The 14,527-nt window shown below is 30.7% G+C and overlaps 1 protein-coding gene across 1 annotated transcript; it reads left to right on the top strand.

The window, feature by feature from the left end:
- Window positions 1-635: 635 nt before the first annotated feature.
- LOC141667329 (putative nucleoredoxin 1) lies at window positions 636-8,288 on the top strand. Its single transcript, XM_074473774.1, has 9 exons — window positions 636-811; window positions 1,391-1,534; window positions 1,623-1,694; window positions 3,195-3,317; window positions 3,476-3,547; window positions 4,483-4,703; window positions 5,754-6,296; window positions 6,454-7,077; window positions 7,284-8,288. The coding sequence occupies exons 1-8, from the start codon at window positions 703-705 to the stop codon at window positions 6,874-6,876; spliced, it is 1,707 nt and encodes a 568-aa protein (XP_074329875.1). The 5' UTR covers window positions 636-702; the 3' UTR covers window positions 6,877-7,077; window positions 7,284-8,288.
- Window positions 8,289-14,527: the final 6,239 nt, after the last annotated feature.

The following is a 14,527-nucleotide window of genomic DNA, read 5'->3' as shown; positions in this document are numbered from 1 at the left end:
CATGAGGTCCTCGTCAAGATTTTTTACGAAAGAATGAATATTCTCAATTTCTCATGCTAGTGAGGGCATTGTTACGTTAAAACATAAAGTCAAGTGCTGAAGGTATCTGACTTTAAAGCGGTGTGATTTTTCTTGTTCTAGCTGAATTTACTCTCTGTTTCTTTTGTTACCTTAGAATTCTTAAATTTGTCCCAGTTCTATAGGTTAAAAATACATTTTATTATCTGATGGCTAGAAGCCATCATTGTAGTTGGTATAAATCATTGATTTCTTTGACATCGAAACTGTATGATATATTATTTAATTATGTTGGATAACCGTGAACTCTGAACTAATTCAATAGTTCTTTTAAAGAAATAAGTTGTTTGGTAATTGATTTTTTTTTCAATTATAATGTATTTAATAAAGGACATAAATATATGTATTATATGTTCAAGTAGTGGCTTTTTTCCGTACTTTTTTATCTCGAGTGTCACATTACTCTTTTATGAAAATCAAAATATTAAAAAATTTATTACTTAGTTCTATTACTCGGTCCAAAGTTTTAAGTTAATTTGACAATTTACAATATTATATTAAATATTTAAATACCAAAATAAAATTCTAAAAAAAACAAGTTTTAGTGACAAGGGTTTTGTGTTTGTTCAGCCCCGGATGGTTTATCTGCTTGCATCTTTGAGTTTATGAAATAAATTAGGGTTGATGATGGCACGTATAAAGTTTGCATCTTTATTTAACACTAATGGTTCTGTTGTTATTAAGACCATTAAATTTACTAAACAGTTTTGCAGTAAAGAGAATCACAGAAAAGGTACTGTTTTTATGATGATCTTGTTTATTTCTTATTTCTTGAATTGCAATTTATATTGTTGAAGTGCCATAGCATTTTATTATACCTGTTGTTCGGGTCAACTTATGCAAGTATCCACTTTGCTTACTTGTAGACTTGTTGAGCAATGTTAATGTAGTTGTGCAAATTATATAGCACTGTATACATTGATGTAAATTTTCGATTTTTAGGAGATGGTTGATTACCTGTTTTTCTTGCTTGATGGGTTGCAACTATAAATAATGATGGACTTGTTTAATTGATACTGCATATTACAATTCTTTGATCAATTATGCGGAGATAATGATTTATAACTATTGTCGCGAATGTATTGTAAAGAAATGAAGACGATAGAATGTGCGTTTTTAGTGCTATTTTAAGGATCTTCAGTGTATGACAATAGCATGTTGTACTGATAACTTCATACTTAAGAGTGTCATTTCATATGTATTACAAAGTTAATGTTTCTCTCCAATTTGGTTTGACTACAATTCTACTGTTTTTCTTGAATATGGCATAAGAAATGAATCCATGAGTGTGCTGAACCTGATTTTGTATTAGGGATTTTGAGGAGATATTCGACCTCAATTGGGGCAGGAAGCAGGAGAGAGTTCATCTTGAAATTGTGTTCAGCAGAAGTTGATTTAGTTTTCAAGAACAATTTGTTTCGGAGGCTTTTTTGCAGTGAAGCGCTGCATAAAAGAAGTAAGATTTGTTTGAGGATGTTGATAGCATTGTGTATCTGGTGATATTGTTTTTGTAGCTTACCTAACTGCATAATATCGCTGTACAGAGCTTGAAAGTTGCTATTCCGGAAGTAAGAAAGATGGACCAAAAGGAAACAATCAGAAGTTGGATTTTGAAGGTGTGATTTACTTGCCAATTCGACATTATTATAATAGTATGCAGTATATATAAGCTAGTAGTAAAGCAACTTGAGTGTATTCCATTTGCTTAATGTGCTTCATCAGTATGCCATATTGCGATGTCTTTTAACTGGTTTGGTAGAAGAAGTGGGGCAGAGATATAATTTTGACATAACAATCAGAACTGGATGACAGAAGTTGACTATTCGCTTATAGGTTCATTTCAATGTGCGACTTAAAAATGATATATCATTTTTTTGTCTACTGTGCATTTTTTGTGGGGGGGAATAAATATTGTTAATAACAAATAGTTATAATAACACAAAGAGCACAATAATCATTCCATGAGTTTTTACCTTGAAAAAGAAGACATATTCATGTCATTACTTGCTCAGAATAAGCACTGGGGATCATTTTTGGCTTTTGTAATATATTACTGTTTTAATAACTACATTTTGATCAGACCAATAGTAAACAAAGTTCATACAGAGAGTAATGTTATGTTACTGTTGGTTTGTGAATTATAAGCTGAGATTTGTTACTGTTGATTAAGTATGACAAATATTTGGAGTTTGAACAAAGCCAGGACAGTGTTTTTTTAAAGCTCATCTTCTAGGATCTGCTTTGCTGCATCTACAGTCTACAGATGGCTCAGTTTAAATTAAAGACTTTCTTCTTCCAAACGAAATTGATGCAGAGCAAGTAATCAATAGATTTTAGTTCCTGCATCAGAGATACGCAGAAGTAAAATGTTTACATATCTGTTTTTAACTCGAATTATAATTAACCGTTCCCACTTTGGAGTATATTTTTTGTCAGTCCTGACAATTGTTCAGCTGATTAATATTTTTGGGAAGTCTTGTAAAGATTGAAAATGATCAAATTTATGTGTACAAAAGTAACGGAACATCTTAGAAGTACGATATACAAAGTAAAGGAGAAATAAATCACAGATCCATATCCAATCAATTAATATCAAGTATTAATTGATATTTTAATTATTTGTTATGGCCCAAATGATAATTTCTGCTAAGAAAATTGCATCTCAAAATGAATTAAGGGGAAACATAAGATTGCTTCTTTGTTGCGACCGGGTTTCATTTGTAAGTCTCCCAATCAGTTTTGCAGTGATGATTATCAAAGAAAAGGTAATATTTGCGTGTTGATTATATTGTAATTGATTGTTTTCTTGTTTAAAATCGGAAAGTTTCAATCTTTTCAGGAGTTGGGTAGATTTATCTGTTTTTTTTGGACTCGTTGAGCAATTTATAGTAGGGCAAATCATTTAGCAAAGTATACACGAATGTACTGTGTAGAATGAAGAACATAGAATGTGATTTCTTAGCACAATTTTTGGGACCTTCATTGTAGGCTGATAGCACCTTCTACTGATAACTTAATACTCCATTGTGTCATTTCTCATGTAATACAAAGTTAATCTCTCTCTCTCTCTCCCTCTCTCCGGGTTTGACTACAATTTCTATTCTTTTTTGGTGTAGATGGCATAAGAAATGAATCTATGAGTCATTTCACTGGGCAAGTTGATTATGGATTAGAGCCTTTGAGGAGATATTCGACTTCAATTAGAACAGGATGTGGAAGGAGGTTCATCTCAAAAGCAGGTACAATAGAAGTTGATTCAGTATTCAAGAACTTGTTTCAAAGGGTTTATTGCAGTGAAGCACTGCATAAAATAAGTAAAGATTTGTTTGAGGATATTGACGACATTTTGTATTTAGGAGTATTGTTTGTGAAGCTGACCTTATTTACTACTGTACAGAACATGAAAATTACTATTCCAAAACTATAAAAGATGGGCCAGAAGGAAACGTTCAAAAGTCGGAGTTTCGAGGTACTATGCACTTTCTCATTTGACATTAATATTACTATTAATAGTATGCGGTATAAGCTTGTATTGAAGCAAGTTGAGGGTTCTAAATGATTACAATAATTTTTTTTAAAGTTTGTTTTTTGTTATCGAATCCTAGCTTTGAAATGTTTCAGATTCTAAAATCATGCGACTTTCAATTTTGTACATGAGTACCTTTGCTTAAATTATCTGAAATGGAGATTCGGATTCAATTTGCATATTGTGTTTCATATGTACGACACACATTACACAAATAGTTATATTCTGGGGGGTATAAAAGTTATGTGATTTAAAATTATAATAATAAGCATTGTACTAAGATATAATTGATATTACACAAACAGCGCAAGGGTCATCCATGAGTTATATATTCATGTCATTACTTTCTTAGAGTAAGCATTGAGGATCATTTTTGTCTTTCATTATATATTAATATAAATGTTATAACGGTCAGAGCAATAGTAAATGAAGTTCATGGAGTGAAAAATAGTCCAAATAAAAAAAATATCACTTGATTAATTTTTGTTGAGGTTGTTGGCGGGGGGGGGGGGGGGTTAATGGTCTGTGGTTACCCTAATATTCAATTCGAAATCATCAGAAATTAAAAGAAATTTGGTGTGTGTATGGAAACACTTGGCTCCGCTTTGGATTAGGCCAGTTCTATAAATTGCACTTGAGGCACTCTAACCTTGCCTAGGTTTACCAGAGGACGAGTAGGATGATGTTGATAGCAATGTCTATTTAATTATAGGTACTTATTAATTGTTTACATAACATGTCTGCTTTTTTTGTTCGAATTATAATCAACATTACCCACTTTGGACTTTGGAGTATATTTGAAAAATGTGCACTGAATTTATATTTTGGGAAAGTCCTGTAAAAATCGAAATTATCTAATTGATGTATATAAATAACAGTAAACTCTATAGGAACGATCTACAAAGTAAAGGAGGAAATAAATAGAGGATCCATATCCAGTCCATTAATGCCAAGTATGAGTAATGCCAAAATGGGGATGCAGGTTGAGACACAGGACAAGGATGAGCTGACAGACATCAAAGAAGGAGATGTTATTAACTTATGGGACCTTCTATTTACTGAAAAGAGAGATTATCTCATCAAATACAATGGCCATAAGGTACTATGGGGTGCACTGCCCATGTTTCAGTTTCACAAATATATATTTGGTACTATATTGTCTTACCGGAATACCACCCAGATCTATTTTGTTCTAGTATTGTATTGCATTTATCATTTCTTCAGAATCCCATCAAATGCAATTGAGGAATGTAGATTTATTACTAGGAAGAAGAAAGTAACCGAACCAAACCAAACATGCCCAAGTGGAAGTAGGGTACTTGAAGAGTGCCTACTTTTCTGAAAATATCTGGAAAGTTATTAGGAGATAAAAAGGGTAATGAACATATGAGAATTGAGAAGTCATGTTTCTTATAATAAGTTTTGTAAAACTTTACCAGCTCCTAAAGGCTAGAAGGCATTAAAAGGCAAAAAGTAGTGTCAACACTAGGATGAAAATCTATTTGGTCAGCAAAGGAACACAAAAAGACAGCGTAAAACAATACAATAATAAAATACATGTAGTTGAAGTACAAGCCATCACCTATTTGACGCACTCCTTAGTATAGGGCCTGCGACCCACTCCAATCCTTTGTTTGTCCTAAAAATAATACAGAACTATTCTAATTGGCGGTTTTTTAGCCCTCCACATCCCACTGTATCCCTACATTACACCCTATAATTAGGCGGGAGTATTACTAATTACTATTTTTGTTTCCTCTTTCGACTTTGATCGATAACAAAACACTTACTGATAGGGGCCACACACTATGTGTGTGTGTGTGTTATGTGGGATTAGAAAAATAGTAATGTATGATACATTATGCCATTTAACTTGTACGCATCCACATTTAAAAAAATAAATCATAATTCTGAAGGAGTACATATTCTTGAGGTTTGTGATTCAAGTAGTTATGTTATTGCTTAGAACTACAATACTACAATTTGATACAAGAGATTATCTAGGAAAATATCAAGTCAATAGTATCTACTAAAATTTAAGAATTGAATGTTTTTTATGATTGCCAATCTGATGCTCTACATATGGTTCAATGGTTAGATTGGCTTTTTTTTTTATTTGCTCATTACACACACCTTATATATTATGTAGGTAAAAGCTGAGCACTTGGGAGGAAAGGCCATGCTTATATATTTTGTACAAGTATCTCTTGACCTTAGTTCTGTAATGGAGACGGAATACACAACATTGTTGATAGACATATACAATGATTTATTGCCTAACAATGATTTTGAAGTCATTGTTGTTGCAGTTGACGAAATTCGTGCTAACCTGAGTTTTCCCCAGTACCGGAGAGACCCTGAAAAAAATTTTGAACTAATGTTTTCTCGGAGGCCATGGATTGCCATACCATTCTCAGATAAAGCATCCCGGAAACGTTTAGCCAGAAGATTTGGCATCTCAGGAGAGAATTTTTCTTTCACCATCTCATTTTTCCTTGATTCAAAAGGTATTCTTCTTACACGTAATGCTTGCCCATATTTTAGAATATATGGTACTCTAGGTTATCCATTCACCGATGAAAGGATAAAATACCTGAAGTCTGAAGATGATGAAGCTGCTAACCATCCCTCTTTGGAAACTCTGCTGGGCTCTCCTCTACGTGATTATGTCATCTCAAACAAAGAGGACAGGGTAATGACTTGCAAATTTGAGAGCACATTATGTGATTACGATAACTTCATACGTGAAATTATAGTTTGTTCTACCCATTAATATTTGTAGTGTCATTTGCACACCCCGGTGTAGTAAGATAATTATATCTAGATGTTCTGTTACTTGTAATTGACAGGTACCTATTCACAGCCTTAAAGATAAAGTGGTAGCTCTGTATTTTTATGAAGATGGTTTAACTGATGACGAGCTCACGGTAAAACTTAAGATGGCTTATAAGGGGTCAGCAAAAACTAAGGAAAATTTTGAGGTTGTACTCCTTTATCTTTATGACACTCAGGGTACTTTGCATAGTACGAATGAAGAATCATTCTGGAAAACATTTAGGAATATGCCTTGGTTAGCCCTTCCATATAAAGACCCGAATCATAAGAAGTTGAGACGGATTTTTGGTTATCCAAATGACTTGAATGGGCCAGAACGACCTCCTACACTTGTTATTTTTGGGCCCAATTGTGAATTTGTTGAGCCGTGTGGTGGTGACATCTTGATGGATTTCGGAGCTCATGCGTGCCCATTCACTCGGAAGAAACTTGCCTAATTAGAGACTGAAAAAATAAAGGAACTGAAGCTTGAGATGCTCTGGGATCCAAATACTGTTTTCAGAGTGGTAAAAGATGGGTTGGAGGCGAGTTCTTTTAGCAATCTTCTTAAATTTGAAAATGCATTGTCTAAGATAAGATCAAAGCTGGAGATGCTCTGGGATCCAATCACGTTCGTCAGAGTAAAACATAGGCTGGAGGTGAGTTTTTTTGAAAAGTATTTTATGGTTATACAAAAAACCTTGTCTGGGAAAAAAATTCCTCCTGTATTAGCTTGCAAAGTAAAATACTTGTTCCTCACAGCCCCATAAAAGCAGCTGTGTTTATTATTCCATTTTTTTTTTCCTTTTTTTGCTAACTTTGAACACCAGCATTTTAGTAGTAATGAGTGTACTATTTGTTGCAGTTTCTTTCCAACTTTTATCTGCTTGTCGAACTTATGATTCCCAATTCAAAGATTCCATTCTCTCAATTTACTGGGAAGAGAGTATTTATATACTTTGAGTTGGATAATTATTATGAACACGCATTGAAACTCTCGATGATGAAGGAAATATATCTGCAAAAGAAGGGTACGGGTGATGAGTTTGAAGTGATTCACATCAAGAAATCACTGTCCAACAATAAGTTTGTTGCAGGTCTGCCATGGTTGGTGCATTATTATGGTGAAGGCTACTCACTTCCATCCGAGTTGGAGGAGAGTATATTTAATTTTCAGTATGATCATGGACTAAAGCCGATGCAAAAGTGTTTACTTCTTGCTTTTGAACGAGATGGAAGTATTGTCAGGAAAACATTTAATCCCACGTTTGATAATAATGTGTTTCCCTTTTATGCTGGTGGTCTGGAGAAGGAGTTCTTGGATCAGATAAATGTTGCTCTGGGATGGTCTTATTGGAAAAATCAAAGCCAGAAGAAGCCGATTTACAAAAGCAGGCAGTGATAAACGGGTAAAGTGTCCAACTGATCAAGTTTGACACATACTGATCAGTTTACTTGTCATTATTTCGGGTTGAAATTTTGAAATTATGCCATCTAGTTAAGGACCCCGCTGTATCTTATTTAAACCTAAATCTAAGGTTTTGATTGTTATCTGGATGTTTATTTTAATTAATTTATAAAGTATATCCTAGTCAATATAAATTAGTTTGTTTTATATTCATTGAACTTGTTATTGTTGTATATATTCATCATACTTGCTATTGTTGTATTATTTGAACTTAAATTCATATAGTCCTGCAAATAGCGATGCATCATTTCTGCTTTGCTTCTGGCAAACATCTTTGGCAATATCGTGCTACATCGAGATTTTACCATGACCTATGCGGAGAACATGTTGCAAGAACTATACTATGTACTTGTATGGGATCCTCATCAAGTTTTTACAAGAAGTTTATACTCGGTGCTTAAAAGTACAGATTTCAGAATCTGCACGCAGTATTGAAAGAGTGTTCTGCTGTTTTGCGAATATCAGAATGCAGTTGTATTTGTTTAACAAGAGAAGCTTAAGGAAGGAGATTATTTGTGTTTCCATGATTCCATTCCTTGTTTTGTCGTTCTTTTACAAAGCTGAGAAGAAGAAAATATGAAATAAATTGTTCTTCTGATCTCGAAATTTCTTCATGTAATGCAGTCCTTTAGCTGATGTACCTGCTGAATATTTTCTTGAAACGTTATACCACATTGCTTGTTTGTACATGTTTTGCTTAATGTGATGAAATTTAGCTTAAACATTAAAATTTACAGCTTACATTAAGACTTGTAGAAAAATAAGATACTAGTGTATTGTGTTACAATATGCTCCACTGATTGGTAGGATATTGTGGCAAGAGAATGATTTGGTTGGACAATTCCAAAAGAAAACCCAATACTCAAGTCAAAAAGGCCTTTTTGTAAATAGAATGTAAGTGGGCTAGTTAATGGGTATAGATGACCCAATGTACATGCTCTCCAACATTACAAAACTCACACTTTGTGGCTTCCAAGGTGGACAGCAAAAAAACAATGCACACAATTATTTTTATTTTTTTATTTTTTTGAAAGAATGCCCGCAATTATTATACAATCCAGGTATTATTACAAAACAACACCCACATCACCAATCATTTGATGGGTGACTAGTTGCTTAGGCCATCAGCACTTAATATATATATTTTTTTATTTTTAAAAATTAAACAAAATTATATGCAAAGTTGATTTAGACATGAAAGCAAATGGGATCCGTTCCCTTTGCCACATATTTATGCGTTCAGTTCCATTCTATGGCACAACCTTTCAAATTGTTGCATTATAGATGTTAGCACACCTGTGAGCCAATGCAATTTGATCCATTAGAAAAACAGCGTAGTAGTCAACACAATTACATGATTTTTGTATTGTTGAACCTACATATTATCAATGTTACTCTTCTCCTTCGTGATTTTTTTATTAATCCCGCTAATAAAATAATAAGGAGTTTCGAGCCCGATTAAATCCGACTCAGTAAATTCAGTTGTTTAAGTTCCGTATTCATAAAAAAAAATTAATATATGGTGATGGTATAAAAATTAATGTGGTAAATATCTCGGTTAATTAGAACGAGTAATTGAAGGAGTACTTGAAAAATGCTAAAACATAAAAAAAAATCGAATTGAGTCATTTTCATTATAATGTGAAGACACATAGGCAAAATAATCTAAGAGGTGACTGCTTTCCAAGGTGACCTTTATATTGCCTTTACAACATGCTAAATGTGATATGATGCAACTGATAGAAAATGAAGGGTTTTGATTTGTCAAATTCTAAAGCATACCAAAACTCTTTAAAAAATCTGCACGAACATATGTTTCTATTGCCCCCAACATTTTACAATTTTCACCTTCTCCAAACTAGGCAATTGCAAGTAGTGTAAGATGTTGATTAGTAGTAATATAATATAATAGTAGTAAATCTTTATGGTTTAATTTATACCTAATGCTAAAAGTTTGAGAATAAACAAAGTACATACAGGCTGTACATTCATTGACTAAACAATGCCAACAAAGTAAAATTACTTTCCACTTCATTCCAAAAGAAAAAAGAGTAAAAAAGAACTTCAAATTAGTCATGTTGATGCCGAACCACACGTCTTTTCTGACTCAGATTTTAGCTCTTTCCACCCACATTTTTATTACTTCTATTTTAAGTAAATTCTGTATAGTTGTCAATTAAAAAACTTGTCTACAATTATTTGCGAGTAAACTTGAAATTGTTTAAACTGAAATATTTAATTTATGTTATTCATACGTAACGTTTGCAATCTTTTCTCTTCATTGCGAAAATTTATACACATACTTCAAGCGTATTTGTTCTTACTAAAAAAAACATATCAACCAACTTATAGATTCTTGTATCTATTTTCTTTTTTTGTGTTAAGTGTATAGCGGATGAGTCACAAAAATTAAAATTTATATTTTTAGCAACTTTTTTTTAGAAAAATTGATATTTTTGTTAATTCAATTTAATCTGATCCGATTGGAAATGTCGCGGATGAATAATTACTCAGTGGTGATATGAATGAATGAAGCGGAGATAGGCTAAGCTGGTGAGGAATATGAAGCTCAAAAGCATTAGACACTTGTGGGTCTTCCATCTTCAACAATTATAAAATGTTCTTCATTGAGCTTCATCATTTACAATAGGATTTTTCCAATAAATAAACAATTTTATATGATTAACATAAAATTATTGGTCATGTAGCTCCAAAATTCAGTAGATATAATTGGGCAAATTATTCTGCTCCTCTATCATGGGATCTAAGAGCCCGGGGGGCACTTGACATGATATGCATCACCATTCACCACCAGAAGTTTCAAACACAATCATATCACAATTATTGTTCTTCTTCATATCCATGGAGTATAAAATATTTTTTGGAGTGATATATATGGTACTGTTCACAAGTAAGACCTCCCCGTATTATTTTCGTATCCCAATCATTCACATTAAGTGGTCCCTATTTAGTTTGGTCAAAAACCGTTAAAACGGTCAAAATCCGCTTAATTATGTTTAAAACCGCTTAAAGCCGGTTAAATTTTACTAAACGCTTAACTATCCGATTTTGCACTGATCCAAATACTTTTACCTCATATTGCACTTAAACCCTTGCTTAAACATCCGTTTAATGCGTTTTTTACAAAACTGCTTTTTACGATAGTTCATGTCACTCAATTTTCACGAATAATATGTAATCGTTAACAAATTACATAACCATTGAGTATTTTCACATATAGATGAAGTTTCAAAAAAGAAAATCTTGATAAAATATATATTGTTGGTATATATAATATTAATTTTTAGTATTAAATCTATTCGCTAAACTTTACGGGAAAAACTTTAGGGATTAATAATTTGAGAAAAATGATATAGTACATTTTTAATAATATAATTGTAATTTTTTTAATAATTTTTACAATTATAATACTTTTTTGTACATTAATATTAAAATACTTTTTGTATTCAACTAGGTTAGAGCAACTACAACAAACTCCTAGCATATTCCTCAAAAATATTATTATAAAAATAGATCATAGTATTTTAGGATATTTTTATCGCAGTTGAACTCCAATAACATTACTTATAAGTATATCCTATTAATATTTTATTATTATATTTAAACTTTAGCTATGCATTTGAAATGGAGAATGAGGGAGAAATAAATTTTTTATTATTAAAAGTAAGATAAGGAATCACTAGTGGTTTCTTATAAATAAGATATGAGAGTGGCATGTTAACTTTTTAAGGAATCACTAGCTCAAATTTCTACAACATTTATTAAATCTTAGTTTAGGATGGCATGTATCCAATTTGTTGGAGTTGTTGTTAGTGAGTAAGAGCATCTCCAACGCTGATCATCTTTTAGGTATAATGTCTATGTGGCAGTCTAATATACCTAATATGTAAAAAAAATATTATTTCAACGGGAGTTCTTGTTAGATATATTGTTAGATGACGAGAAAAGGCACGCTACATTTATTAAATATACTCTCATGATCTAAATCAATACACACGTCACCTCACCTCACTTCATACTTAAAATATGGTCTAACACTTAACCTAATCTTACCCTGTATTCTCATTTATAAATATTTTTCATAACAAATAACATACTACCTTAAGTAATTTTTAAATATTATTTAATTATTAACCAAAAATAAAAATTCTAATATTATATTATAATAAACTATGTTTCGGTTAAAAATTATATTTATATGTAGGTAATGTTTGTCTATTTTATTTTTTCCATTTTTAAATATGTTATTACATTTATAATTGCAATAATTTTTTATTTTATAATATTTAATTTAAAATATTTTCATTAATATAAAAAATAAAAATATTTTCATTAAATATTTTTGATTTAAATATATATTTTATATTCAATTGTATTGAATATAAATAGCATAAATTAATTTTAATTTTATATTAAAAATTAAAATATTTAAAATAATATTTTAAATATAGCTAATAAATATAACTAATATCACTATTATAAATATAAATATAAATAATATTTTAATTTTAAAATATTATTTTATTTTTAATATAAAAATATTTATGAAAAATATAAATATAAGTAGGTGAGATCATTTATATTTATTTAATATAAAATAATAGTATTCCCTGCTTCGAAGTAGGGAATACTAGTTGTACTGAAAGCTGCTTCGAAGTAGGTGAGATCATTATAACTAGTAGGGAATACTAGTTAGTGTACACGCATCGAAGCAGCTTTCAGTACAAATGATCTCACCTACTTTGAAAACAATTCTAATTTTATGTACTTACTATTTGATTATCCATTAATCACTTTTTTATGTCCATTAACCAATGATGGGCTTCGTGTTTACGAGGCAGCCGGGTTGGGTGGGATAATGCGAAGAAGATTCAGACAAAAATATAGAAATGCTCCTCTCAATTACAAAAAATTAAAAATAATTATCTTTCCTTAATTTCTCTTTCTATTAATGATTTCATTTTTTTTCCAATCGTTAACAATTGATAGTCGTGGTTATACAAGTTTATTATGAAGCTAATAGGTGCACCGCATTGTGCACATCCTTCATTTTACAGATATATTTATATATTGTTGACATTTAGACCAAAATATTATCATGCATATATTTAACTTTATTATATTTTCATGCAAAATAAGAATAATTTGATCTCATATTTTAGTAAGCTATGTGCACATATCAATTACAGTATCTTTTTTGAAGGCACAAGATATATATTAAGTATCTTTATTTGAAGACAGAAAATATATATTGATAAATAAAGGTCAAGCCCACATACATCATAGACCACAAAGGACATAAACTCGCATCAAAACCTAACAACCCCCTCAATTATACTCTGTAATAGCTCAATATCACTAGGAGACGTTTGCTTCGTGTCGCGAAAACGTAATGAAATTGAAAAGGAAAAATAAAAGAAATATTTTAAAATTATTTTATTTGTTTGATTCAAATTCGGAAACAAAATAAACTTACATTATTGTATTTTTTTATTATTATAATATTAGGTAATCTCAAAATAGTCAAATATATTTATATTTATAATAATATAATAGTTTAGTATTATCACAAACTAATATAATTAATTATTTAATGGAATCATTAATTTTTTTAATAAATTAACATATAAAGTATATCAAATTTATTTAAAATGTTTAAAAAATAAATTATAATTCATTTTTAATTTTTAAAAATAATCCGCATATTCATCTATTTTTTGTGTTCCGATATTTAAATTATAATTGAAATGAGAAAATAAAAGTATAAAAGGGAATTCAAATACCTAGTAGAAAATGAGGAATGAAATTTTTAAGAGGTTTGAGGTAATCCTAATTTTTTTTTAAAAAGAACAATTTTTTAAATAAACAAACATAAATAAAGGGAATGAGTTCAACTATTTACCTTTTCTATTATTGGTTACCCCTTTTCAATCGCCCCTTAAATTACACAAATCATTCTTAAACAATAATATTAACTAAAATAAATTAAATAAAATAGCCTTAACATTTCCCATTAGAACCACAGCAGGAGGTTGGGGTTGGGCCGAAAATGATCATCCCTTGTTAACTTATGTACACTTGTCGATGGATCGGGTTTGAATTAGATGAATCTAAATTTATGTCAATATCTATTTATTTTTTTGAATTCGGATTCAAATCTGGTTTCGAATTTTTTATAGAATAATTCGTATCCGGATCCGTTCCAATCACAAATTTTGAATCAAATATCCGCTTCATTTATATATATATATATATATATTTATTTATTAACGTATACTTATTATAAAAGTTATTACCAAAAATTAAATCTAATGGAAAAAGTTTATATATCAAAGTGAAACTGTACTGTGAATTGAGATCGGAAGGGATATGCGACTATGAAAAGTCAAAAGATTTAGGATATAATATAGACATGGACCGAAGTCTAGAGACAATATCGAATGAAGTATAGACAATGGATCTGGACCGAGGATTAGATTTTTAAATTAGAAATAGTAAAAAAAATATTTTTATTATATTATATATATGGAATTTTAAACATATAAATATTAGTATTATTTTTCTTATATATTTCCCCTTTTTAGTGGGGAAGCTCGTATGTACAAATTACAATACTAGTA

This window comes from Apium graveolens, chromosome 1 (assembly GCF_009905375.1).
Source record: "Apium graveolens cultivar Ventura chromosome 1, ASM990537v1, whole genome shotgun sequence".
Classification (NCBI taxonomy): domain Eukaryota; kingdom Viridiplantae; phylum Streptophyta; class Magnoliopsida; order Apiales; family Apiaceae; genus Apium; species Apium graveolens.
This window is presented reverse-complemented; position numbering and strand designations above follow the sequence as displayed.